We start from the raw sequence: 27,844 nt of genomic DNA on the forward strand, positions 1-27,844 counted from the left end.
TATATAATGTAGTGAGGTATGTTTGTGTGCTACTATACAGCTATGCTGCTTGCATGTGCCAAGTAATCTTTCAACTACATAGAGTCGTGGATAGAAGAAATCAGGGGGGACAATAGTTAGAAACTCTGATTTTTCTTTACTCCTTTAGTTTTAACACATATATTTAAAATTATTTTTGCTACACTTTAGTAAGGTTACTGGACATTTTGGAGCCTCCTCCCTACAGCCCCTTCCTCTCCCATGAGCCCAGATCTCTCTTTAGCAGCACTTTGTGGACCCCCAGCTACTTTCAGATCTCACTTTCTGTTGCATGCTGAAGTGAACGATTGTTAAACTCAGTGGTGCCCCCCGTTTTCCGTGTCTTTTTGTCTGTTCTTTCAGCTCTCAGGTTTGAAACACCTCAACTCCCTAGCACCACAGCTTGCATTCCCATCAGCAGTTCAGCCCTTCAGCTTTCTGAAGTAGATACATTGAATTTCATGCAGTTTAGTTAGGTGACGGTGTTTCTGGTGTAATTTTTAAAACCTAAGGTCAAGTCCATGCTGCATGTTACATCCATGTGGTGCCTAGTACAGTAGCTTGATCATTCACCAGGGCTCAGAGGCACTACTGCAATCCAAAGAACAAATAAATAAAATGAAAGCTCTGCTGGCACTTTTGGAAGATTATGATTTTGCCCCAGTGCCTGTGTATTAGTGTATAAATGTAAATGTCGCTTATACTGTCTACTAGCAAAGATTTCACAAACAGTAGGTAAATAAATAGTGTGTGTGTGTCTGTGTGTGTGTAAAGACGGTTCAACAATAACAATAATACCAAACAATTTTCAGATTTATCCTTTCATATATTACATACTTTAGACACTGAAATACAGAATAATTTTCATGCAGCTTCCTTTTCTACATAACAAATCGTCTTTTCCATTCATGTCCAGCATGATATTAACAGACATTCAGGACTTCACATTTAAATTCACTGCGTTCAAGAATACTGTTGTTGTTTTTTGAAACTCTGCCATTTTAAAATAATTGTATAAATGAAGCTGTTTGGCAACAAATGTCTCTCTCTATTGCACATGCTCCTTTGTGACTAGCCAGCAGCAGTACTGTAGCTTTTACACAAGCAAAATTAGAAGAGAAGAGCTGGATGGATTATGGCTTTCAGGCTATAAATAGAAACTGGAGGAGAACACAGACGGAGCTCACAGACATGCCCAACAACTACAGTAATAGATATGTACTAAACGAGGAGCCCTGGCTATGTCCTGCACTCGGGTTGCTGAAATGGTTAGTATAGTGTATGGGACTTTTGACAGTACAGATGATGGCGCTATCCTGGAGTCTTTCACTGCTGGGAACATCCTGCTTACTGTTGGAACACAATGCACCTTAACACAAACAAGCTTCTACGTCTGCCATAGGAACATACATTGTTCTGGCATCTGGCCAGCGATACCTGGCTTCCAGGAACGTTTAACTGTGCTTTTTCATTTCATGCACGGTAAGAGAAAGTGGGGCTGTTTGGGAAGATCCCTGACCACGACATCTACAATTTGGTGCACAAGTACCAAGGTGCTAGGTGCCTTAAAACACATATGGTAGATAAATCTACAGGAAATGCTTCAGCCCAAAGCCAAGTTTCTTATTGCACAACTAAAGATGAGACTGAGGGAGCAAATGTTAGTCTCAAGCCCTGTGACTAATAAGCACTGGTGCATTTAATACCTGGTCACTAAGGGACAGATTTTTAAAGATAATTAAGCATCTAGGGGGATTTTTCAAAATCACCTTGGTGCTTAAAACTCATTGATTTCAATGAGTGTTAGGCTCCTGGATGCTTTTGGTGCCTAAATACCTGTAAAAATCTGTCCCTAAGAAGTAAGTGATTCAAAGGTGAAACACAGGATTCCAATGCTGGAATAACTGCTGGGCAAGTTAGCCATTCTGAAATCTATGCAGTGCTCAAAGAAAATTGAATCAGCTTGGAAGGGGAGTTTGCTGTCCCCATGAGCTCCTGCTTCCCTAAGACTGTTCCTCTGGGCTCCTGTTAACCCAAGCAGCAAGCTCACAACACTTCCACTGTGTGAGCGGTTAACTGACACAGCACGGTGTCTGGAGGGCAGCCAGGAGCGTGGCACCAAAGATGTCTAAAATCTGGCACGCCTCTGTCACTTGGCTGGCAGACGCTGACCATGTCCCTGACGTATTGGGAGCATTTCAGTTTTGGCTTTTGAGGGACTGGTCAGGTTGCAGGAGCCAGGCAGACACACACAGCCAGAATGTCACAGAGAGGAAGAAAAGGCAGTTTCACTATAGCCTCTCAAGCAAAGATTGGTAAGAATAACCCCAAAAGCAACCATTTACCCTCGTCAAGCCTTTAAAAAGCAGTGAGAGACACCAGCGGAGTGGACTGGACTAAAGTCAAATGGATTCTATAAAGCCTTAATGGAGTTACACGAGGTATGCGTTTTGGCCCATTAAAGCAGGATATAACATACAGGTGCCAGCCAGCTATTATAGCAGGCAAACATTTCAGTGCTAGCAAACCTCAGTACCATGGAAAGGGCTCCAGCCTATGACCCAGATATTCTGGACTGCCAGATTCACTCTTCACAGCTTACCTAAAGCAGCCAGAGATTGCCACTGGAAAATTACCCACACATAGGGGGAATCTGTGGGCATAAAGCTGGAAAAGGCTGCTCTGCTGTTGTGGCTTCATTACCTGGTTTTACGAGAACCTCCACTCCCTGTATGGTGAGGAGGAAGGGCAGTGGGCACAGGGGAATGGAATGGGTGGAACAAGGCTTTTGCTACATCTGATTCTCCAGCGGCGGTGTAAGTTACAGCTGCCCACTACAAGTTGCACTTGAGCTGGATGCACATAACTGGGAATAAGGAGGCCACGATTGGCTCTCCGACAGCTTCCCCTCTCTACTCTGAGCTTGGCTGAGCTTACATGAAGAACCAACCCCTAGGAGAAGTATCAAGAGCACCCCTGGGAGCCCATGTGCCTCTCATACAAACAGTTCAAGAGAAGTAGCCATATAAGTTTTAAAATGTACATGAACCACTATAAGCAAGCCATGAAGAGAACCAGTTCAGAATAAATAAGTCCAAAAGCAATGCCCCAAAGTCAGGTGTATAACAAGTCACTGATTAAGTATGAGGAGCAGCTTTCCTTCCCAATCTGTTAAATGATTAACAGCCCATTATTGCTCAACAGGTTGGCGTCTATTTGAGATCACTTTATACCATAAACAACATGAGCACTGAGATGAGGAAATAAAATGTCATCTGGCTTCTGAAAACAGAACTTAATTAATCATATTAAGGCCAATCTTATTTCAGAGTCAGGTTTAGAGGCAAAGAGTTGAGAGGATTATAGCGAGGTAGACATTGTTTAGGTGAAGAAGGACTAAAGAAGAAATATAGTTAAGTATTAAACTGGTATCTGGTACTGCTCAGAGAGAAACAGAATATAAAACCAGTTTGTAACACTTTAAATTAGGGTTCCCAAATACATGCCATTTAGCCTTGAAAAATACCAACCAATCGTTAAACTTTCACTGAGATGTATCAGTCCTTTGTCTCGTGGGAGCGATGACATAACAGTCAGTATAGACACACCTGGAGCAGCTGAGGCGCAAGGCATGACAGAGTACTTCTGCACCCCTAATGTGTCTGTAATTTTGCCTGTCAAACATGCACACTGCGAGGGATCACTGCATTTATCAAACAATCAATGGCTACTTCTGGGGAAACCCCATTCTCTAGACCGGCACGTACCACCTTTAAATGAAGGCCCTTTTTAAGTACTAAACTTTTTGGCCCAAGTTTTCAGACTTGGGCGTCTAAACTCAGGCACTTAAATCCAGATTAGGGCACCTGAATAAGTGGCATGATCAAAAACAATAACATATCATGGTGTTTTAGACTTCAACTCACTAAACTCATGCTCTCAAGTGGCACGTATGTTCCCATATTATGTGGCTGGAAAACCTATTGCAGTTAAAAATCAACTCTCGTTCAGAAAGATTAACGGCCCTGTGCTGCACCTGAGTGGATGGGATTACAAAAAACAATAACTGAATCTCATCACTGACACAGGCAGCACCAGTGCCCCTTCTCTGAATGGATGAGGTTATCTGAACCACAACTAGAGGGGTAGCTAAATGAGAGGATAATAGAAGCTGATTGTGCAGGACAAGACAGTCAGAAGTTACATTTGCTCCTGCTAGGTGTATATTTCCCCCAATAAAAGTCCTCCAAAGATTTCTTTAGTATTTGTCTAAAATTAAAAATAAATCAAAAGTGATGACTTTGATGGAAAAAGGGCAGCAGAGGGGAGGGGAGAAATCTTCAGAAATTAACACATTATTTGCTCATACTCTATTTTACTGTTCCATGAATAAAGGGCTTGTAAAAGATTAATGAATTATTGGGTTAATGAACGATTGACAGATTTTAATATGTGGTTAATCAAACATTATAGATTATTACAGAGGCCAGAAGGTCAATAGGTGGCTTTTAATTAGAGCCTTGTGCAATCAGAATTTTTATTTTATTTTTTTAGAAAATCCACAACAATTTAAATGGCAAAGTACTCAATTTCATGGCGTTTGAGTGGAATTAATTTTACAATTAATGTTAGTGAATTTCAAAGATGGAGTGAAGTTTACAACTAAATTGAGTCAATTTCAAGGTTGGGAACTGATTCCATCCTTGAAATTGACTAACATTACTTGTAAAATTCTTCCTGCCCTTTAAATTGACTACTATGTGTAAAATTTATTCTATCCTTGAAATTGACTCAATTTAGTTGTAAAATTCATTTTGTCCCTGAAATTGACTAACATTCATGGTCTGGGGCCGGGGGCATTTTTACGATTTCCGCGGTCTCCATGAAATTGTGATTTAATGAGGGTCCTAGTTAAAACCATCTATAACACCTTCTGCTTACAACAACCTATAATACATAGTACTCATGTCTGTAACATGTGTATAACATCTATTAATATTTTATTAACCCTTTATAAGCCATTAATAAATGGAATCATAATATACAGTGTGATCCATTCTTTTTAAAAGAAGCTTTCAAAATGGTTTGTCAAAGTAGCATATCACTGGGGATGCTCCCAAGAGATGGCAAAGGGCATTGTGGTATAAATAAATGCTACCCTTCTAAGCAGAAATGCAGGGCAAACTGTTTTTAACAAATGAAGTGAACAAGAAACATCAACTGAATTTCCTGCTTTAGTGTGAAAACTTTTCACTACACAACCAAAGCAGTGTATTCTCCTTAACCCCCACCTCTTCTGTCTCAAGAAAAGAGAAACATCTCAGGATATTTTCTAACCACCAGCCACCTTTACTTATTCCCAGACTATAACATAGTGGATTTGATTTCCTCAGGACCTTTCCAAAACTTCTCACGTGTCTGAGTTTTGAAGTTGCGCTTGTTGAATTCCTTGGAGATTTCCAGGAAGGTCTTCCCCTTTGTCTCGGGAAGGAAAAAACTGACATATAGAGCAGTGCAGACACAAACCGTGAAGAATGGAAGGTAGCAGAAGTGAGCAAGACCTTCCTGCAGGGAGAAAAAAAGGAAAAGTGTTGGAAACTTACCACAGTATGAGGCAAATCCCCTCTACAAATCCTCTCCTGCCTATAATAGCTTCAATCATGAAATATTTCTGCACTGACTTAAGGATCTTACAAACATGAGTAAGCAGCTCTCCCCTAAAAGGACTAACAGCAAGATACTTATCTCTGGCAATATGATCTTGCTTCGTTTGTGTTATAAACATTGGTCCTGACTGGCAACAGATTGTAGCTACTGAAGGGGAAAGTTTGGGAGATATGTACCTTCTCCTAACCCTCAATATAGCTCATGCTAAAGAATGATGTAAAAACAGACTCTCTTTTCAGGATTCACTGTGGGACATAATACAGGAGCACTTATTGTGAAGAGCCCACAATCTCTCCAGTCCCAACCTCTTCCCAAAGGAGTCACTTTAGGGAATAGGGGAGTCTCCTCTCCCAACTTTTCCAAGTTGGGGACAGAATGGGAATGTTGGCTGTCAGGGACTCAAAACTATTCCAACCCCAGCCTCTTCCAGCAGAAATCACTATAGGGAAGCAGTAGGAATCTTGGCTAAGAGAGAGCTCACAACTACTCCAGTCACAGCTTCTAGCCAAAGTCACCATCGACAGAGCTGGAGTGCTGGCTGCCTGAGACTTGCAGATACTTCAGACCCAGTCTCTTCCAGTAAGCGTTGCTGTAAGTGCAGTGCAAGAGCACTTGTTTGTGAACTAAAAAACAGTAGATGGCTGTACCAGCTTCCAAACCTACCACAAGGAATGGAAAGGCCATTCCAACTGCAAAGAGATTGGACCACAGCAGAGAGCCACAGATCATGTAAGCAGCTGGACGAGACATTTGATCAAAAATCTCTGTCGGCAAAACTCCTGTCACACCAGCTAGAAAAAGGATTTGGAAACAAATTTTTAATATGTCTGAAATGTTAAAACCAGAAAACATATGCTGACAAATATGTAAAGGGATATAAAAAGGACAGGGACCATTGATTACATTGCCAATTATTCTCACTAGTCAACACAGCCAGTAATGGACGTAACTGCACCAGGGAAGTTTTAGGGTAAATATTAAGAACTGCCTAATTATACAAGCCATCTGGCAATGGAATGAGCTGCCAAGAAAGGTTTTGTAATCAGAATCACTCCTTATTTTGAAGGCTAGACGGGCATGGGCAGCTTAAAAATAATGTAATCAAGCCTGAGACGTTGCAGGGACATGAGCTAGATGACTCATTGGAAGTTTCTTCCAACCCAAATGATTTTATGACAGTTAGACTTGATTCTCCTCTTGCTTGCACCTGTTTATATTGACATGAGCAGAAAATCATGTCCACATTATGTATCAACACAGCACACATCATGTGCGGGCACACAACCACACCTGTACACACTGCCTGGTTCTGAAAAAAACGGCAAGCTCATCCATTAAAAAAACACATGAAAATGTATTTCAATTTATATTCAAAGAAATTACAAAATAATAGAGCTCAACAACCTTTAAAGCCATACAATGAAAGAGTGAAGCAATGGGAGCACTTGGTTATAGTCCTAATGAACTGGTTAACAAATCCAGGAACTGCTGCCTATTGTCACAAATTAGACAAGAAGTTACTACCTACACAAGGTTGTTTTTATGCTTCAAGTTTCCTTTCACACTTTGTGTCTTCAGGACTCCAAGAGAATGTAAACAGAAATGGCTCCAGAGAATGATCGGTTGTCATCACACACCCTGAGACACAATCACAGTTGCCTACAAGCACTGCTGATGAAACTACAGGTAGTGAGTGTTCAAAATGTATTGTCCCTTTGTTTCATTCAAATGTGATGTGGTTAAGTACAGTCTTCAGCCCCCGCAGTCGCACAAGGGTTGAGTGAAAAACCTCAGACAACTGACCTGGTCCAATTCCAAAGCTCAGGATATAAGCGAAAATACAGGCCATGCTGAGGTACGGCATCCAGCTAATCCGACTCTATTTCCACAGAGAACAAGGGAACATAGGTTAAGGCACTTATAATTACTTGCCCCCTACTTAATATCCCCATCTGTGTCAGAGGCATAACCAGAATCCATTTCACTTAGATAATTCAATAGAGTTTTTTTACCTGCTGGGATAAAGCAACCATGAAAACGATGGCCCATACTGCCATGAGGCTGTACCCGCCCAGAATCAGCAACCGCCGCCCAGCACGCTCTATTATTGCGTTCTGAAACAAAGCAACACGGGACACTTAGCTATTCATGCCACTCATCCACATTCCTCCCTCTCTCCCATTTCAGGTATCATTGGTTAGCTTGCTGGGCAACCTACTTCCGGGGCACTACCCGTTCTTTAGGAAGAAGAGAAAGCTCATGCAATAATAAGGACTGTGTTGAGGAGATTCAGTCAAGCTGGGCAATAAGGAGATGTCAAGAATCTGTCACAACTGCAGTCTGAACCCTTTTCCTGCAAATAGGCATGTATGAAGGAAAAAGCTGACATTCTCCAGGAGACAATTCATCCACCTCTCAAGCTGTGTGCTGCCCCAGAGATCACAGGCAGAGGGAATAAAGTCATTCTTTGAGAGCATCCAGAAGAGAAATGTGAGTTCCCACAAGTTAGCGGAAATTAAGAGAAATTTTTGACTGCAAAGTAGCAAGCAAAAGAGACAGGGGGTCTGTTTCTCTGGCTCTGTTTAAGTTTATTTTCTCTCTTGTCTATTTTACAGGAAAGAAAACTGACCAAAACGTACAACATCAGTACAGCTGAATACAACACATTCTCTAAAAAAGAAAAGGAGGACTTGTGGCACCTTAGAGACGAACTATCTTATTTGAGCATCAGCTTTCGTGAGCTACCGCTCACTTCATCGGATGCATCCGATGAAGTGAGCTGTAGCTCATGAAAGCTGATGCTCAAATAAATTGGACTAACACGGCTGCTACTCTGAAACACGTTCTCTAGGAGTGCTGCATTTAGTGTAAACTGCCACAAGGTGACAGGGTTTCAGAACAGTACCGGTTTTACAGTACAGTCCCTAACTTGTGTTCTGAGGATGCTGCACTGTGAAGACAGACTGCAGATGCAAAGACTGCAAGCCATGACTTGAAAGGTAAGAGTCCGTCTCTGCAGCAGTGGAGGTAAGCCAACTGAACTGAACTGAACCAGAGAGCTCCAGATGTAGCATTCACTGGTCTTTTCTAGATAGCTCCTACATTACTATTGTCTCCAGCCACTAACTTTAAAAATGCTATTCTCTACTAGCCTACGAGGCCTTGCCCATAGCAACGGTCAAGACAAACAATTACTCTGGCTCCAGTAGAATCATAGAATCATAGAATATCAGGGTTGGAAGGGACCCCAGAAGGTCATCTAGTCCAACCCCCTGCTCGAAGCAGGACCAAGTCCCAGTTAAATCATCCCAGCCAGGGCTTTGTCAAGCCTGACCTTAAAAACCTCTAAGGAAGGAGATTCTACCACCTCCCTAGGTAACGCATTCCAGTGTTTCACCACCCTCTTAGTGAAAAAGTTTTTCCTAATATCCAATCTAAACCTCCTCCATTGCAACTTGAGACCATTACTCCTCGTTCTGTCATCTGCTACCATTGAGAACAGTCTAGAGCCATCCTCTTTGGAACCCCCTTTCAGGTAGTTGAAAGCAGCTATCAAATCCCCCCTCATTCTTCTCTTCTGCAGACTAAACAATCCCAGCTCCCTCAGCCTCTCCTCATAAGTCATGTGCTCTAGACCCCTAATCATTTTTGTTGCCCTTCGCTGGACTCTCTCCAATTTATCCACATCCTTCTTGTAGTGTGGGGCCCAAAACTGGACACAGTACTCCAGATGAGGCCTCACCAGTGTCGAATAGAGGGGAACGATCACGTCCCTCGATCTGCTCGCTATGCCCCTACTTATACATCCCAAAATGCCATTGGCCTTCTTGGCAACAAGGGCACACTGCTGACTCATATCCAGCTTCTCGTCCACTGTCACCCCTAGGTCCTTTTCCGCAGAACTGCTACCTAGCCATTCGGTCCCTAGTCTGTAGCGGTGCATTGGATTCTTCCATCCTAAGTGTAGGACCCTGCACTTATCCTTATTGAACCTCATCAGATTTCTTTTGGCCCAAACCTCCAATTTGTCTAGGTCCTTCTGTATCCTATCCCTCCCCTCCAGCGTATCTACCACTCCTCCCAGTTTAGTATCATCCGCAAATTTGCTGAGAGTGCAATCCACACCATCCTCCAGATCATTTATGAAGATATTGAACAAAACCGGCCCCAGGACCGACCCCTGGGGCACTCCACTTGACACCGGCTGCCAACTAGACATGGAGCCATTGATCACTACCCGTTGAGCCCGACAATCTAGCCAGCTTTCTACCCACCTTATAGTGCATTCATCCAGCCCATACTTCCTTAACTTGCTGACAAGAATACTGTGGGAGACCGTGTCAAAAGCTTTGCTAAAGTCAAGAAACAATACATCCACTGCTTTCCCTTCATCCACAGAACCAGTAATCTCATCATAAAAGGCGATTAGATTAGTCAGGCATGACCTTCCCTTGGTGAATCCATGCTGACTGTTCCTGATCACTTTCCTCTCATGTAAGTGCTTCAGGATTGATTCTTTGAGGACCTGCTCCATGATTTTTCCAGGGACTGAGGTGAGGCTGACTGGCCTGTAGTTCCCAGGATCCTCCTTCTTCCCTTTTTTAAAGATTGGCACTACATTAGCCTTTTTCCAGTCATCCGGGACTTCCCCCGTTCGCCACGAGTTTTCAAAGATAATGGCCAAGGGCTCTGCAATCACAGCCGCCAATTCCTTCAGCACTCTCGGATGCAACTCGTCCGGCCCCATGGACTTGTGCACGTCCAGCTTTTCTAAATAGTCCCTAACCACCTCTATCTCCACAGAGGGCTGGCCATCTCTTCCCCATTTTGTGATGCCCAGCGCAGCAGTCTGGGAGCTGACCTTGTTAGTGAAAACAGAGGCAAAAAAAGCATTGAGTACATTAGCTTTTTCCACATCCTCTGTCACTAGGTTGCCTCCCTCATTCAGTAAGGGGCCCACACTTTCCTTGGCTTTCTTCTTGTTGCCAACATACCTGAAGAAACCCTTCTTGTTACTCTTGACATCTCTTGCTAGCTGCAACTCCAGGTGCGATTTGGCCCTCCTGATATCTTTCCTACATGCCCGAGCAATATTTTTATACTCTTCCCTGGTCATATGTCCAACCTTCCACTTCTTGTAAGCTTCTTTTTTATGTTTAAGATCCGCTAGGATTTCACCATTAAGCCAAGCTGGTCGCCTGCCATATTTACTATTCTTTCGACTCATCGGGATGGTTTGTCCCTGTAACCTCAACAGGGATTCCTTGAAATACAACCAGCTCTCCTGGACTCCCTTCCCCTTCATGTTAGTCCCCCAGGGGATCCTGGCCATCTGTTCCCTGAGGGAGTCGAAGTCTGCTTTCCTGAAGTCCAGGGTCCATATCCTGCTGCTTACCTTTCTTCCCTGCGTCAGGATCCTGAACTCAACCAACTCATGGTCACTGCCTCCCAGATTCCCAGCCACTTTTGCTTCCCCCACTAATTCTACCAGGTTTGTGAGCAGCAGGTCAAGAAAAGCGCCCCCCCTAGTTGGCTCCCCTAGCACTTGCGCCAGGAAATTGTCCCCTACGCTTTCCAAAAACTTCCTGGATTGTCTATGCACCGCTGTATTGCTCTCCCAGCAGATATCAGGAAAATTAAAGTCACCCATGAGAATCAGGGCATGCGATCTAGTAGCTTCCGTGAGTTGCCGGAAGAAAGCCTCATCCACCTCATCCCCCTGGTCCGGTGGTCTATAGCAGACTCCCACCACTACATCACTCTTGTTGCACACACTTCTAAACTTAATCCAGAGACACTCAGGTTTTTCCACAGTTTCGTACCGGAGCTCTGAGCAGTCATACCGCTCCCTTACATACAGTGCTACTCCCCCACCTTTTCTGCCCTGCCTGTCCTTCCTGAACAGTTTATAACCATCCATGACTGTACTCCAGTCATGTGAGTTATCCCACCAAGTCTCTGTTATTCCAATCACGTCATAGTTCCTTGACATCACCAGGACCTCCAGTTCTCCCTGCTTGTTTCCAAGGCTTTGTGCATTTGTATACAAGCACTTGAGATAACCTGCTGATCGCCCCTCCTTCTCAGTATGAGGCAGGAGCCCGCCCCTCACAGACATTCCTGCCTGTGTTTCCTCCCGGTATCCCGCTTTCCCACTTACCTCAGGGCTTTGGTCTCCTTCCCCCGGTGAACCTAGTTTAAAGCCCTCCTCACTAGGTTAGCCAGCCTGCTGGCAAAGATGCTCTTCCCTCTCTTCGTAAGATGGAGCCCGTCTCTGCCCAGCACTCCTCCTTCATGGAACACCATCCAATGGTCAAAGAATCCAAAGCCTTCTCTCCGACACCACCTGCGTAGCCATTCGTTGACTTCCACGATTCGACGGTCCCTACCCAGGCCTTTTCCTTCCACGGGGAGGATGGACGAGAACACCACTTGCGCCTCCAACTCCTTTATCCTTCTTCCCAGAGCCACGTAGTCCACAGTGATCCGCTCAAGGTCATTCTTGGCAGTATCATTGGTGCCCACGTGGAGAAGCAGGAAGGGGTAGCGATCCGAGGGCTTGATGAGTCTCGGCAGTCTCTCCGTCACATCGCGGTAGGTAAGTCGCATTTTAAATATTTCTGTCTAATTGGAGAAGCTGGACTTCAGAGACTGGGGATACAGGAGAACTACGATACCTTCCAGTATTGTCATAGTCACAAACAAAAATCTTTGCTGGAGTCCACTGAAACACTTTCAAACAGAACTCTTTTCTGGCAAACACTTTCTAAAAATACAGCACTTTTTAAAGTATTCAAGTAAGATGTCATAATACCTGAAAATGAACACTGTGATTTAGTGATTACAAATTATTTATACAGCAAAGTGTTTCTTTGGGAAGGAAGTTATTGTAGATATGAAAGTTGCCTGATGTACATCGGTGGGGTTTGCTCACGTAAGCAAAATGCATTAGAGATTCTTACACAAGTAACGGCTGTGATCAATTCGCAGCACCCGGTGCCGATAATGAGATATTGGATTTTCTCATATGGAATTCCAGCCTCTTGGAACACATAGGAAGCATAAAAATACATCTAGGAAAAAAGAAAGTGAACTGTAAGAGAAATTGCCCTGGAATTGCACATCACTGCCAGTCCCACCCCCTCAGACGCCACATTCCTCCTCCCAATCTGGAGAGTAACACTGTCACCCGGAGAACTGGCTACTTGTGCTGCCATTCAAACGGCTTCTCCACAGTGTCCATATGCAATCCATTCAGTAATGTGCATTCAGCAGCCAAACACCTGATATTTGCATCTGATGGTAGCAATGAAATGCTCTCTGCAAACAACTGCAAAACAGATCCGTAAAGTAACTGAAATGTTGTTTCAATAGTGCAGGCAAAGAGAAGTCCATCAACTACAGAGCTCTCCCCAGAATAAAAACGACCCTTTCCATTATGCCCCATGTACCAGATATGACATGGGCCACTCATCAGCAAAGCCAGGCACCCCTGCCACTCCATGTTTCCTGATATCTCAGAAGACCAGTATGCAAATATTTTTGTTACTGCATTTACGTTCCCATTTTCTTGTTTTCTAGTTTCTTGGGCATCTCAGTATGATCTCTCCTCATCCACCCTTTCCTGCCCATGAGTGGATGGCAAAAGGTTTTTGCCACATCAATTTAGGGGGACATCTGAGCAAGCACCACCTAGCCTTTGTACCCGCCTCTCTTTTTAGGCCACCATTTTACCTGCTCTTATTTCAATTATCTCCATCATTCTTCCTGCTTTGGTAGGTTCACAATGCTCTCTGGAGATCACCAAGAAGAACTCTGCAAGGGAAGCAGGCTAACTTGCCCTCCCCTACAGAACAGGGGGAGATTCTCAGCCCCTGTTTGCCCCAAAAGTGACAGTCTTCCTTGCATTGTTGTCTCACATCTGATACCTGCTGATGAAATGGTGGCTATCGTGCTTACCGAGTCATTTCCACAGAGCTGCATGGCGCTGCTCAGCACAATGATAGTTATTAGCTGCCGTCTTACAGCTGGATTCTGGAACAGCTCCCACGGCCTCTTTGCCCTCTGACCTTTGATGGCAGCCTGTTCTGCTTGCATTTCCTCCAGCTCACTGCTCAGGTCATCATTACCTCTCAGCTTCTGCAGTGCTGTAAGGGAAAAGGTGCCGTTTATCTACTTTATGGAAGCACTTTAACTTCATCAATTCATCTCCCTGTGGGAGTGAGGGATTGGGTGGCAAGTGACAGTCACAGAAAGCAGTGTAGTGGTAGGACTTTGTGATCCAAGAAACCACCTTTGATAAGCAGAGAAAGCAAGATGTGCTATGCTTGATGAAGCTATTAGAAAGTCTGAGAGACTTTGGAGAGAAGGGATGACAAAACCCATGCAACTTTCTTATCAGGGAATATTTCCAACCAGTGCAATTTCAACTACCATGTTTCTGACTCTTATTGTGAGAATATTACTCTATGGTAGCTCTCCAATGAATCTAAGGGAGTTAAGATTTTTTGGTGCACAGCACATGTGTAATGGAAACTAATTCCAACCTGGTCCATGTCTGGAGATCTGTATGTTACAAATGTCAACATATTTCCTTATATGAAGAGGATTCAGATTTGGTCACTGAAATCTTCATCTAGCCTTTCTTTGATATCATAGTTACAGACTATATACAAAGTTAACTAGGTCTCCTTAAACAGAGAACAGGTTACATGATAATTGCCTTTGGACTCACTATATGTAGTGAAAAAGTCATTTGCAGCAACAGATAAGTACCTTAACAGGTCAAAAACCAGTTATCGTGTAAACTACACTCTAGTTTGGAAGAAAGAAATAATGACGTATTTACCCTGCCTGCCCTTTGCGTGACACTTATGGTAACTTACCAAAAAACATAACTGAGGGCAACATTCTCAAAAGATGGAGGCCCCGGTCTGTGCCCAGGTACAAGTGCATGCTTGTTTGCACGTACAGTTATTGCAACTGTCCACACAAATGGTGAGATGGCTGCCAACTTCGCAATATCCAAGTGCACATGCAGCTAAGGTTACACTTTTATGTTCGCATTTTATGCACAAAGAACGTGGGTCTCTATTTTGAAAAATGTCACCCTAAATGTTCAGCGGAAAGTGGCATAGACATTGATTGGGCTAAGGCGTTTGGTACTCGCTAAAGGAGGCCAGTAGCACTACAGGAGAGAATACTGACTGTGGAAAAAACATACCTTTCAAGCTGCTTGCTCCAGGCCAAACATGCTGGACTAAGCTATGCAACATAGTAAGAATGTACAACAAAACTAACATCAGTTTGTTTGCACGGTCGGTAAATCTTGCCCCCTGAATCGGACATTGACACGACCACTTTACGCTCACCACAGATGCAGGATTCCTTGTCACCTCGGTCAATCAAGAGGTACCTCGGGCTTTCTGGTAACCAAGGCAGAGTCATCAGCTGGATCAGACCCGGCACCACATTGCTAGCCAAAAGAAGAGGCCAGCTCTCCTCTCCCCCTAATAGTTCTCTGAAGAAAAATAAAACATAATTAAGATAAATCAATCAAATATTTCATAAGACGAAATGCAGTGTTTGGAGCTGGCTGGGTGACCTGGTGGCAGCACAAAGCGGTGTGGGAGAGCTGGGTTTGACTCTCTCTCTGGGCTTTGTAGGACATCTCTCTCCTGAGGTCCCTTCCAACCCTGCTATTCTGTGATTCTATGATTTGTGCATCATGCAAGAGAAGCAGCCGAGTTTGAAAGTGAAGGTGATGTGGCCTTCTGCCTCACAAGAGACTCCTTGATAGGTGACCTATGAAACAGCAATGCCATTTGCCTCTACCTTAGAGGGACTGGCACCTGCCTGGAGGTTGGTTTGGTGCTGCGATGTGACAAGAGAGCAGGAGGTCAGAGACATAATGGAGGGTTAGAGAACTCCCATCTGAACAGTCACAACCAGGGACACCAAAAGCTCACACTGTGATGCTGTGGGTCACACCACAACTTCCCACCAACCCATGCACCAAAACTATAGCCCATCTTGCTGTTTTTATATGTTGGACAGCTGCATTTAAAGGAAAAGCTGTCCTGCCACCTGGGAGAGATGGGACATGATTAAAAAATCTCCTTGTTGGGAGAAGGAATTCATCCACAGGTCTAGATGGGGAAATAAGATATCTAAGGACAGAGGAATTTGGGGGAATTCCAGAACAATGAGACCTCCCTGGAACATTTTAAGCACAAGGGAAGGGAGGGAGAGTGCACTTTTAGAACGTGGCTGGCTCAAAGAGGGTGGTGCTGAAGACTGCTGTAGCAGTCTTTCTGGGCTGAAGATCCAGTGTGGTAATCATTCTGGTACTGAGGGTTTTTCATTCCACTCATGAGGTTTCACCCATATACATTTTCCTCTGTTCACATTTCACACTTGGCTGCCTGTTCTGCTTCTGCTGGGATGGTTGGATCAACCCCAGTGACTGTCGCACACAACAGGGAAATTCTACTGCTACTTCAGGGTAGCCGGATCAAAGTAAGCAGTGTACAGTTTAATGGGCAGGGGTGATCCAGGAACACTGGGGCAGCGCATATATTTTGGGGCTGACAGAGCAGCAGGTTTACAAGTTGACTATGTTCAGGAAGCCCTTTCTGAAACATGCGGAGCCTCTTCTGACACAAGGCAAAATGCAAGTTGGAATAAAAAAGTGCAACTCCCATTGGTGTTCCTGGGCCAAAATCAGCGGTGGCATAAATGGTGGTGCAAGTTACACACTGGGTATAACGGGCAAAGGAGTGTAACTTGGAGGAAGCAGTATGGCTTAATTGATGGAACATAGGCCTGGGACTCAGAAGACTGAGGTTCTATTCCTGGCTCTGCTGCGTGACCCTGGGCAAGTCATTTCATTGATGTGTACCTCAGTTTCCTCATATGTAGAATGGGGATAATGACACTGACCTCATTTGTAAAGTGCTTTTGGCTCCACTGATGAAGAGCTAGGTATAGTTATTACACCCCTTTGATATTCAATGGGTATGAAAAAAAGCAGCTTTTGCACCAAGGGTGGCAGTGGTGGCGTTGTAGCAGGAAAAGCAACTAACACAAGTCTTGCCACACATACTCACTTACATCTTCTCCCCTAACATGCAAAGCCACATTCAGCCCTGGGATACACAGGCAGATTTCCCACTGAAGTCAATGTCACAGCAGAATTTGGTCCACAGAGTCCCAAATTCATGCAAGTTACGCTCATTTTGTACATCCATTGAATGCCGAGTGAGTGAAAACAGTGCTGTCACTTACACCCAGAAAATTTACACAGGGCTACCCATAAATTAGGTGACACATTTGAGGGTGGATAAGTCCTTAATTTTGTGTGTGTATTTCAGTGTCACAAAGTGTTACAAGCAGTGGGTGAGTCCTGAAAAATCACCAAAAAATCTGTGATATGATTTATGGACAGCCCTCATCATCACTGATGTCACTGCTGAATTTGGTCCCTAGGCTCAAAACCATCATGCTGTCCAAGGGGTATGTAGGCATTTGAGCAGGAGAAGACAGGAGAGGAAAGAAAGAAGAATCAGAAACACAGGGAAGTCTATACATTACCTAATTCCAACAACTTGTCCCAGCACCAACCCCAGGGCAGTAAATGATGCAGAAGTCAAGGTCACTGCTCCTCTGATCTTCTTGGGAGCACTTTCCCCCAGGTACATGGGCTGAATGTTCATGCTCACGCCTGGAGAAGACAGACAAACACTGACCTCAGCTTATGCTCTCAAGATGTAAAAGAAAAAAAAGAAAAATTAAAACAGCCCCGAGATGAGGTAGTTAGCTGTATTCCCTCTGCTTGTTACAGAATATGCTGCTTACACTGATCTCTCAATGCCTGTTACTTACACCAATATATTTCCATTCCCTCTAATTCACTGTGTCAGTTTTGGTAAATATGTATTAATGTATTTGCAAGTACTGCGGGCTAATGAAAGGCAATTTCACATTTTTAAAGCTACATAGAGTATCATTACTGTGCATCATTAAAGCTGCAGTTTTATTTTTAATTTTGGTGCCCTCAAAGTGAGGGACTAATAGTGCTGGCTAGAGGCAGATATGGGGTAAATTTTCTGCCACACCTCTAAATGGCTTCCATTTGCGTCATGCAAAATGGTGCATGCACGTATCTGGCTGTTTGCTCTTTAAAAAGTCTAACCCTTGCATGCAAGCCGGTGTTGGAATTTGTAAACACACAAGCTTTTCAAACAGGTTTGCAGGAGAGGGAGCACATTTCTTCATTAGTGTTCACAGAGATGCTAAAATTGTTCAAGGGCCGAGGGGGGTGTTTGCACCAGCAAAGTGCAGGTATGTGTGTGTGGAACTGAATGTGCATAAGTGGAGAGCAGGGGCTGCGATCAGGCCTACATGTGGGTAAGCTCAGTGGAAGATTTCCAGCATAGTTTGGCCTATACCCCAGAATATAACCTGCAGCACTCCCTGCTATTCCATTCCTGGCACTATCCTGTTCTTATTATTTTATATTACAGTAGAGCCTAGAGGCCCCAAGGAAGATTGAGGCCCCCTTGCTAGGTGTAGTAAGAGACAGTCTCTGCCCTAAAGAGCTGCAATCTAAATAGACAAGACAGACAAAAGGTGGGAGAAAAAAAGTACTGTTATTCCCACTTTACAGATAAGGAACTGAGGCAAAGAAATTAAATAGCTTACCCCAGATCTCACATTAAGGCAGAACTGGGAATTGAATCCAGGTCTCCTGAATCCCAGTCCAGTGCCTTAACCACAAAACCATCCTTTTTATTAGGGGTTAGTATGAGATCAAACATATTCAATTTGTGACAATATTGGATGTGGGGACCCACATCTTCAAAAGTGAGCTGCTAGTGCACTAACTCTTCTGTGCTCATGAAGCAACGGCCATTAACCAAGTCAACCTGGGAGTATGTAAACCAGTCTCCGGTGGTGAGCTGAATGATACACACATTCCATATGTGCAAGTAATTCTTGTCACTACAAATAGCCCTTAGGAGAATTATCTTGTGTGTGTGCATGCGCGTGTATGTATGTTTCTGGAGTACCCAGATATTAGGCATAGACTTTGATAAGGGCTTCTGCATAATATGCTTCAGAAGCATATTGTGAAATGTTACATGGAAGAAGCCATATATTGGCTGACAATCCAGGTTTATGTTACCTCTTACTGGCAGGGAAAGGAGACTGGCATGTTCTTCTGGTGCCAGGGGTCATGAGTTCAATGCCAAATGAAGCACCAGGGACTGCAGAGCACATCAGAAACCGTTTTAATGCCACAGACATTTATATTTGTACGGTGTTTCTAAAGTCCTCATTACCATAGTATCACTGTTCCTTACCAGCATTGATTCCAGTGAAAAATCTGCCGAGCATGATCATCTCGAAGGATCTGGCCATCCGGCTGAACCCTGAGAAGACTGCAGCTATGATCACAAACGCGTTATTCAGCAGCAACGATGTCTTCCTTCAGAGAGAATAAAAACAGAACTGAATGGTCAGATTTCACCAGGTCTGCTTATTAGAGCCAATGGTGGGACACAGCAGTCCAATTTTCCAAATTTGAAAGTTTGTCAGGGTGCCCATTTCTATAGCAGCACATTCAGATGGGCACTTAGGGCCAAAATACCTCCGTCTGGTGCCTACATGGCAAGTGTCCAGTTATGAAAACTGGGTTTGACATTGGCAAATAAACTGTCATCTGCATTGCACAGTGCATGGCGGAGTTAGGGACTGTTCAACTGGAGTGGAATTCCATCCATTGTGAACGAAGATAACTGATGATTGCAGGACCAGATTCAGGGAACCAGGAGGGCATCATCACATTGATAATCCTGATTCGTTGCTCCTGCTCTTACACTTAACAAAATCCCTTTTTAATGAAACATAAGAATCATAAAATCATTATGAACATCTCCAAGAAACAGGGTGAGTTCTGGATGACAGCACCACTACTTAGCCCATGATTACCTCCTGAAATGGTAAAACTGGTTCCTTCAGTACATAAGGGGGAGATGCAATTTTTACCGAATGCCATACTAGAGCTGGAAAGAGAGGCAAGTACAGTGTAACTTTCTGTGGTTTCACGATAAAAACATTGACTGTTCTTTCAGAGAGAAGGGGAGATTATACCACGTCGTGAAATCTGCAGAAAGGGTAATACAGATTTTTTTTATAGGCTCCCAAGCACAGGGAAGAAAAGGAACTTGAAAGACTCAATGGATAACCACATTTTAAAGATATTTCACTCTGAGAAGCAGGAATGGCCTGTGAGAACTAAAGTGACTGCAGACCAGTGCTCTGTGATGCAACTGTCCCAGGGTCGCTCTTCTTGTAAGTACCTTATGCTGCCTCAAGCTATGGATTCCGTGCAGCATTCCTACCGCTTCCCACTCTCCATTTTGGAGAAAAGCTCTCCATTAATTCTGTGCCTGTTTCCTGCTTAAATTAGATGAAGAGAAGCTGGTGACTGCACACTTGCCTGCTGTATATTATGTTATGCTGGTGGAGCAGAAAGCCATACCTAGACATTTTTCCAGTGGTGCAAAGTACTGTGCTGTGTTGGATGATGAGAATTGAAATGTTACCATTCAAGGTAGCTTCCTTTAAGGGCTAATGCCAGATTGTACGGTTTTGTTTTCTTAGGTTAAGAATGAACTTCATGTGTTTCAGCTGAGTTGGGTAATTTGGAATTGGGCTCTTTTCAGTTTAACATCCAAATGTTTAGGCACTCGATTAATGAAAAACGATCTACAAAGTTCAAGGTGCAAATCCAAAGGCCTCTTACCTTCCCAGCTTGATTGCCATGGGTCCTGCAATGAGAGCTCCAGCAAGTCCTCCCAGAGAATAGATAGAAACAATGAAAGACCACACCAGCAATATCACACCGCTGTCTAGAGATGCGCCTGTGCGTTCTAGCCACGTTTCATTTATAAAACTCTGAATGTACTGTAAGCGAAGGACAAGAGTCACTTTACTGTAGGATTAAAAATAAAGATCCCTGAGAAATAGCAAAGGTTTTCTTCATATTAGGTATGATTTACGTGATGATCATGACTCCAAAGTTCAGCTTGAAGAAAGCATTCAATTCCAAGCTGTATTTTGGACATCCCCCTATAAAATTTTAGTTGTTAAGAAGCTGTACTAGACAGATTGCCTTTACAAAGTGAAATTATCTTGCATATTTAAAAAAATGATCTAAATATATTTCATGGGCTCAATCCAAGCTTTATTTTGATGGGTGCAGGATTGGATCCTATAAACTGAATGTTCCCAATAGCAAAATTAAAGGGGGTGCTCAGTACATAACTCATTTTAAACTAACCTTTCTCTCCCAATCATTTCATGTCCCCCAGAGTCACACCAGCAAGTTCCAGATCCATTCGAACATACAGCATGTATGCGGTATATTTCAGCTACCACAGAGCCCCAAGAGAGCTCACCAGCAGGGAATCAGTTAAGTGGTTGTCATGTATTATGTAGCCTGGTTTTGCAAATGTTTTAAAAATTATTATTTTATAAAGTAAGACAAATTTATCTAACTTGTAAAAAATATTCTTCTAAGACTGGAAAGTTTCAGAATTATATTTGCTAAAGTTATGACTGATTTAAAAAGGTTCAGACTGGCAATCCTGTGGTCATAACCCTTCTGGGTCTCAGCTGTAGCACGGCTAGCATGATGCAAGAGTTAAATTATTAACTGTGTAAAGGACACAAATCCTTCCTTTACTTTCCACCTTCAGTAGTAACTGGCTGAAGGGTTTTGGCAAAATATGCCTGTGTTTTCCCAGGCTGGTGGACACGAAGGATCCCTGTAAGGATAACAGAGTTTAGACCTCACAAGATTCACCGTCTCAGGGGATAGCTGCAAAGCCCAGTAGAGCACTTACTGTAGTTGGAGCATTGATGATGGAGATGTTGTAGCCATATTGGAAAGTCCCTCCAATCCCAGCAGCACATATTGTAAGAAATAGGACCTTGCCTTGAAGCTAAGGTAAACCAAATATAAATATATTAAAAAGACAGAAAATATTGATAGTTTTCTACTGCTGAAATATAAAATGGTTCAACAGGCACTTGGCCCAATAATTTGTCTGGGATGGTTTGAATGATAATAGGTGAACACAGGAGACATAATACTGGCTCTAAAAAGGAAAGGTTCCAAAAGACAAAATAATCACACAAAGAGATTTTAAATTTTAAAGTGCCTACAAATTATTTTAAGAAGTAATTGCAGTTAGCGAGTTCAGGGCTGGTTCTCAGCAGCAGTGCTGAGAATGTCCAAAGTGCTTTAACGTGTGCACTTCTAAAAGTCAGTTCCACATTCTGGAAATACCACTGCACAAGCATGCTCAGCTGTTAGAGCTCCCACCAGTTCAACTCCCTACAAAAGTCTTTACCGACATGACGAATGTATTATACAAGCATTGACAAAGTTTAAAACACAGTAACAATATCCATCTGCGGTTAAATGTCTCCCTCAGATAGGGGTTCCATAGGGTACAGGGGTTTTATTCCATGGCCCTTTACAGATATTGTGAATTTCTGATTTGGTGGGATGCTATTTTTTCTGCCATCTCTTTCCTTTCACCTACAATCATGCACAATTTTTCTCTTGATTTTGAATGGAAAGTCCTTTTCTGGTCATTTGAGGGTGTATCTTGCTTGCGCACCTTCATATTTTGTACATTGCAGCAGATGAATTCTTTCAGTTTCACTCTCTCCTGTCACAACTGGTTGCACAGCTTTTCTCTAAGTTTTCACTGTGCTTTCTCCTCACAGTTTGTGATCAGCAATTCTGCATCGGGTGAGGGTCTGCCTGTGTGTTCCCTGTTTACTGGGGCGAGGTATATGCTTAGGTGCTGGAACTAGTGGGTGCTGGGGGTGCTGCCGCACCCCCTGGCTCGAAGTGGTTTAAGTGAGCTGTAGCCCACAAAAGCTTATGCTCTAATAAACGTTAGCCTCTAAGGTGCCACAAGCCCTCCTGTTCTTTTTACAGTCTATGCAGGGTTTACAGTTTGGTTCAATGGCTCTCAGCACCCCCACTATAAAAATTGTTCCAGCGCCCCTGCTTGTATGAGGTTTGTACTTGTCTGTTTCACTGTGATTTTTAATCAGTACTTCTCTGCTAGATTGTCTTTTAAAACCTGTCTCTCTTTCGTAGTGTTCACTGGTGAATGGGACTGCCGTCTAGGCTTGGGAAGTTGGTACCCCGGAGGCCTGCATGAGATGCTCTGTAGGCATGAAGAATAGGATCCCGCTTTTCGTGGAGGTAGTAAGTGCGGCTCTAGGGGAGATGGCACCAGACGCAGAGAACTCATTTTCTGTTCATCTATCAGCAAAGGGATTTACCTTTTTTCCCCTCTTACCCTACAATGGCCCTAAGGTGTAAGGGACAGTTCCCCCCATGGAGCTCTCAACAACAAAAGGCAGTCAGGATGCAATTGACAGAATCGGGGACGTGCTGTGACACAGCAAGACCCTGTGAGGCTGCCCGCCGGGAAAGTGCCCCACAGCCACCGCAGGGTGCAGCAAAGAGCAGGGTGAAGTGCCCAGCGCTGGCTCTTCGGGGCAGGCCCAGGGCAGGGAACTGTGGGGCGGGGGAAAGCAGGTGGCAGGTGCCCCTGGCTGTACGAGCCCTACGGCCCCGCCGAGTGAGAGCGGAGCAGCTGCTGCCTGCGATGCACTTGGGCTGGGGGAGGTTGAGAGAGGTGAGCGGGGCCGGGTGCTAGCGGGGGGGACGCGGGAGCCGGGCAGGGCGCTGCGTTGCGCTGGGGGATGCGGGACTCGGAGCCGGGCGCTGGGGGGATGCGGGAGCCGGGCAGGGCGCTGCGCTGGGGGATGCGGGAGCCGGGCAGGGCGCTGCGCTGGGGGATGCGGGACTCGGAGCCGGGCGCTGGGGCATGCGGGAGCCGGGCAGGGCGCTGCGCTGGGGCATGCGGGACTCGGAGCCGGGCAGGGCATGCGGGATGCGGGACTCGGAGCCGGGCGCTGGGGGATGCGGGAGCGGAGTCAGGCGCGCCCCCGGTCACCTGGGCCTGCGCTCTGCAGTTCAGCCCCTCTTCTTCCTCCTCCTCCTCCTCTTCCTCCATTCCGGGCTCGAGCTCCGCACGCCGCGCCCCGGGCAGGCTGGAGCCGTCTCCTGCAGGGCGGGCCCGGCGCGGCGCCGGCACAAGGAGCCCGACGCTCGCCGCGGCTCCTCCCTCGCAGCGCTGCAGCCCAGCCCCGGGGCGTGGGCCTGGCTGGCAGCGCTGCGGCAGAGCCCGCCTGGGCAGAGAAACCCGCGGGGGTCAAGGCCTTAGCCCGGGCTGTGTGCGCCCTCCAGTGCCAGCCGTGTCCCGGCCCGGTGCCTGGCCCAGTCATCCCCGACACCGCGTGCCTCGGGCCGGGCTCCTGCCCCTCGGCCCTTCCCGCGGCCTTTGGGAGCCCAACGTGAGTGCAAAGCGGCCGGCGCCTCCACACCGGTCCTGCCCCATGCCAAGGGCTCCTGGCGGGTACCCGGTACCAGCCGCAAACAGCAGCCGTGACTGCCTAGCCCGCAAGCCCTGCGCGCCAAGCTCTGTGTCTCCATCCGATCCGCGCAAACACGTGGGGCTCAGCGCTCGGGTTGTCTCCTGGCACCGCGCACAGAGGAGACCCCTGTGGACTGCTTGTGGCCCACAGTTCAGCAAACGCTAGCGGACAGCTGAGCACAGTGCCCCTCCCGCCCTGCTTAATGTTCCTGGGAAACTCTCCCACACGCTGTTCATAGAAGGCGGGGGAGGGGGGAGGAGAAGATCTGTGAATGGGAGGGGGTGATTCTGGACCCTTCAAAGTTCTCCCCTTCACCCTCCCTCTCACGCACACATTTTGCCCTGGCTTTTCAGGGGCGTCCCAAGCTTTGTCTCCCTCCATTAGGCAGTGATCATAGTAAACAACTGCACCGACAGAGCAGCCCTTTTAAAATAAAGGAAGAAAACACCTACTGGATAAACCTTGTACATAGTTTTAAAAATATATCCGCCCTTTTGGGGAGGGGGTGGGGGAAATCAGGTATGTTTCTGCAACTGAGGGAGGGCTGTAGGATGAGTGAAGATATATAGGTAGGAGTCTGTAGCTTTTACAGTTCAAGGCTTCAGGCTGTGAGCAAGTAGTTATGTTACATAATGGGGAAGGTGTCTTCTATGTTTGCAAGAAAAAGATTTGATCTGTAAAGTGCAACATGAGGTGCAGTGATACACAACACCTTTACTCCATCAAATCTTTGGTTGCCTGTAGGGGAAAAAAAAAGCAGAAGCATAATTTTTCCAAGGTTAGAGAGTGGCTAGTATTTGAAAGGTGTACATTTCAAATATGTTGGTAGTTGCCAGAATGAACTTCAGGAAGAAACAGCCAACTTCCTTGGTTAATCTTTCAAGAGCTGTTAACACATTTTATAGTGCTGAATGATTAAAACACATGACAGTTTTCAAGTGCCCTTTGTTTCCTTGAGAAGTGAGACCTGATCGCCCACTTCTGAAAGGCTGGAGCCTTGTCTGCCTTTTAGGAATTTGGCCTGCTAATCTCATGGTTACGTAACAGTGATAAAAATGCCTGTTTTCTGTCTGCACAGGTGCTTCACCATTGCTCCCACCAGTGCAGCTGTACCTGTGCTGGGGCAATGGTGGGAGATCTCCTGAATAATGCTAAGGAAGAGACAGCCTTATTTTGATTGTTTGTCCCTGATTTGGAAGCAGAAGCGCATCGTAACTAATTAGCCTCTCACAGTTTGTATGAAGAAAAGGAGGACTTGTGGCACCTTAGAGACTAACAAATTTATTTGAGTATAAGCTTTCGTGAGCTACAGCTCACTTGCATCCGATGAAGTGAGCTGTAGCTCACGAAAGCTTATGCTCAAATAAATTTGTTAGTCTCTAAGGTGTTACAAGTACTCCTGTTCTTTTTGTGGATACAGACTAACACGGCTGCTACTCTGAAACCTGACAGTTTGTATGGTAACTTCCAACTTATCTGTATGTATATATCTATCTTCTTACTATATGTTCCATTCTATGCATCTGATGAAGTGGGCTGTAGCCCACGAAAGCTTATGCTCTAGTAAATTTGTTAGTCTCTAAGGTGCCACAAGTCCTCCTGTTCTTTTTGCCGATACAGACTAACACGGCTGCTACTCTGAAACAGAACATAATGGAGCACTTTTGCTTTCAAATTAAAGTACAAACTTTAATCTGCTACCCATACATGGGAGATCTGATTACTCAGTTTCCCCATATATATTATTGGAAAATTCTTGTTCCTTCTAATACCTTCAAATCAAATTCCAATTTTGAAAAGTCTAAGGTACTGTAATCTCTGTGGGAAACTTCTGCCCAGCTGTCAGTAACGTGTACTGCCTTAACTCATGATTACACTGTTGTTGCTGCAGAGCAAAGTCATACACTCTCAGAAAGGGATAATAGGCTAGATTTTAATCTCAGTTACACCAGTGTAAATCCATAGCAACTCCATTGACTTCAGAGTACTTACACTAGTATACATCCAAAATAACAAGAGATCAGAATCTGTCTCTCTCTGAACATTTCTTACTTTCCCCATCAGTTTTCCCCTTACCCTTCGTTTGTGGTACGTGAGTAGGTGAAAATAACCCATTCTCATGCCTGATAAAGAGGGGGTTCTCAAATCACAAATTCAGATAATCTTGGAGACTGAGCATCTCCATGCCTCAAAGCCTTCCTTTCAAAATCAGCATCTAACTGTGATCACACATTAGGATTCTCCCTCACTTTCCCAATCTCAGGTTAGAATTTCCCTCCTCTCCTTCCTCCACAGGTCCTGCATCACAGTTGTCTTCCTAGTCTGAGGAAACTTTTGGGTATGTCCCCTCAGAACCCATCAAAACAGCTCCCAGGTTAGCCAGAGAGTTGGCCGCAGCATGATATGAAGTGTTGCTTCCCCAAAGTACTGAATATGCTGCCTCTGCACTGTTCTTGTCCCTGGCCAGTGCAGGGACATGGCAGTCAGTGCTAACCCTTGGCCAGTCCTTGCTTTCATTTGTTTTGGGTAGTCTGTTATGATCTCATCAGTTACTTCATTATTTCTTTAAAATACCTTGATACTTGCAGAAGGTGCTATACAAATCAGTAAATAATAATAAAAGGAGGACTTGTGGCACCTTAGAGACTAACCAATTTATTTGAGCATAAGCGAAGTGAGCTGTAGCTCACGAAAGCTTATGCTCAAATAAATTGGTTAGTCTCTAAGGTGCCACAAGTACTCCTTTTCTTTTTGCAAATACAGACTAACACGGCTGTTACTCTGAAACCTAAATAATAATAGTAGAATACAAAATTGTACCAGTCTCTGTAGTTTGTTCATTCTTCGCTGGTATGTTTCCTGTCTGTCTTTTTCTGATGAAAGAGTCTCTTGTACTTTGGGAAGAGTTCTAGAGGATTATTTAAATCTCCAATGCAGGAATGTGTGTATTTAGTCATCCATTAGATTGCGTTATAGACACTTGACTTGGCAGGTGACTTGCCAACTGAATGTACTTCTCAAAAAGGGGTTGCGTGATCATAGATGAGGGCTTGGTTGGTTGGTTTTATTGAAAACACATGATATGTATGCTGGGGAAAAGCCTGATATTCACTTAGGTAGGTTCATCCTTATGCATATCTGCCAGATTTCTTTAGACTTGGCTTCCTTACACAATTTGGGGGGTTAGAGGACCTTTCTGGGTCAGGCAACGTTACGTTGAGGTTTGCACTGCATCCTTTTCTGCCAAAGAGCATGTTCTGGGGTTTTATTACAGGATTCAGAACTTTTTAGAGGTTTTTTAATTCTCCAAGTTTGAGCATGACACTGCTACTGTATGTAGCAAGAGGTGATACATCTTCTGTTTTGGGTTACTGTAAGCACCTGTGGTCAGGAACGGTCTCATATAGTACTGAGAATGCTGTCAGTGCTTTACAAATAATAATGATAATCACCTGCTATGCACTTTAACAAATGGTGAAACTGGGGAGAGTCTAGCTCCTCTTCCAAATCTTAACTTTTCCATCGACAGCCTGCCACACATAGAGTCTGACCTTGGGGCAACATCTCTGGCATTGACTGTTGCATCTTAAATAAAGTGTGTTCCTACTTTGAAAAGTGATTCAGT

General features: G+C 44.6%; 1 protein-coding gene across 2 annotated transcripts; it reads right to left on the minus strand.

Annotated features, from left to right (window-relative positions):
• Positions 1-813: 813 nt before the first annotated feature.
• LOC102941275 (solute carrier family 2, facilitated glucose transporter member 11) lies at positions 814-27,106 on the minus strand. 2 transcript variants are annotated; one of them, XM_043529918.1, is made up of 12 exons: positions 27,040-27,106; positions 21,597-21,695; positions 20,495-20,655; positions 19,050-19,174; positions 17,278-17,407; positions 15,057-15,205; positions 13,645-13,832; positions 12,648-12,758; positions 7,698-7,799; positions 7,489-7,564; positions 6,349-6,476; positions 814-5,583 (listed from the first exon to the last, which is right to left on the minus strand). In XM_043529918.1, exons 1-12 carry the CDS (start codon positions 27,058-27,060, stop codon positions 5,383-5,385), a joined length of 1,491 nt encoding a protein of 496 aa, XP_043385853.1. In that variant the 5' UTR covers positions 27,061-27,106; the 3' UTR covers positions 814-5,382. The 2 variants fall into 2 exon arrangements, with proteins under 2 accessions (XP_043385853.1, XP_037734769.1); XM_037878841.2 differs by lacking the exon at positions 27,040-27,106 and adding an exon at positions 23,739-24,016.
• Positions 27,107-27,844: the final 738 nt, after the last annotated feature.

Source organism: Chelonia mydas, chromosome 15 (genome assembly GCF_015237465.2).
Source record: "Chelonia mydas isolate rCheMyd1 chromosome 15, rCheMyd1.pri.v2, whole genome shotgun sequence".
NCBI classification, from domain to species: Eukaryota; Metazoa; Chordata; order Testudines; family Cheloniidae; genus Chelonia; species Chelonia mydas.

What these genes read in the sequence shown, in the direction of transcription:
- LOC102941275 (XM_037878841.2), bottom strand. Translation starts at nt 23,798, where the DNA reads ATGGAGGAAGAGGAGGAGGAGGAGGAAGAAGAGGGGCTGAACTGCAGA. An exon ending in TCATCAATGCTCCAACTACA is followed by an intron (nt 20,656 to 21,596) that starts GTAAGTGCTCTA and finishes CTTCGCTTACAG; the next exon opens with TACATTCAGAGTTTTATAAA. An exon ending in TTTCACTGGAATCAATGCTG is followed by an intron (nt 17,408 to 19,049) that starts GTAAGGAACAGT and finishes TGTCTTCTCCAG; the next exon opens with GCGTGAGCATGAACATTCAG.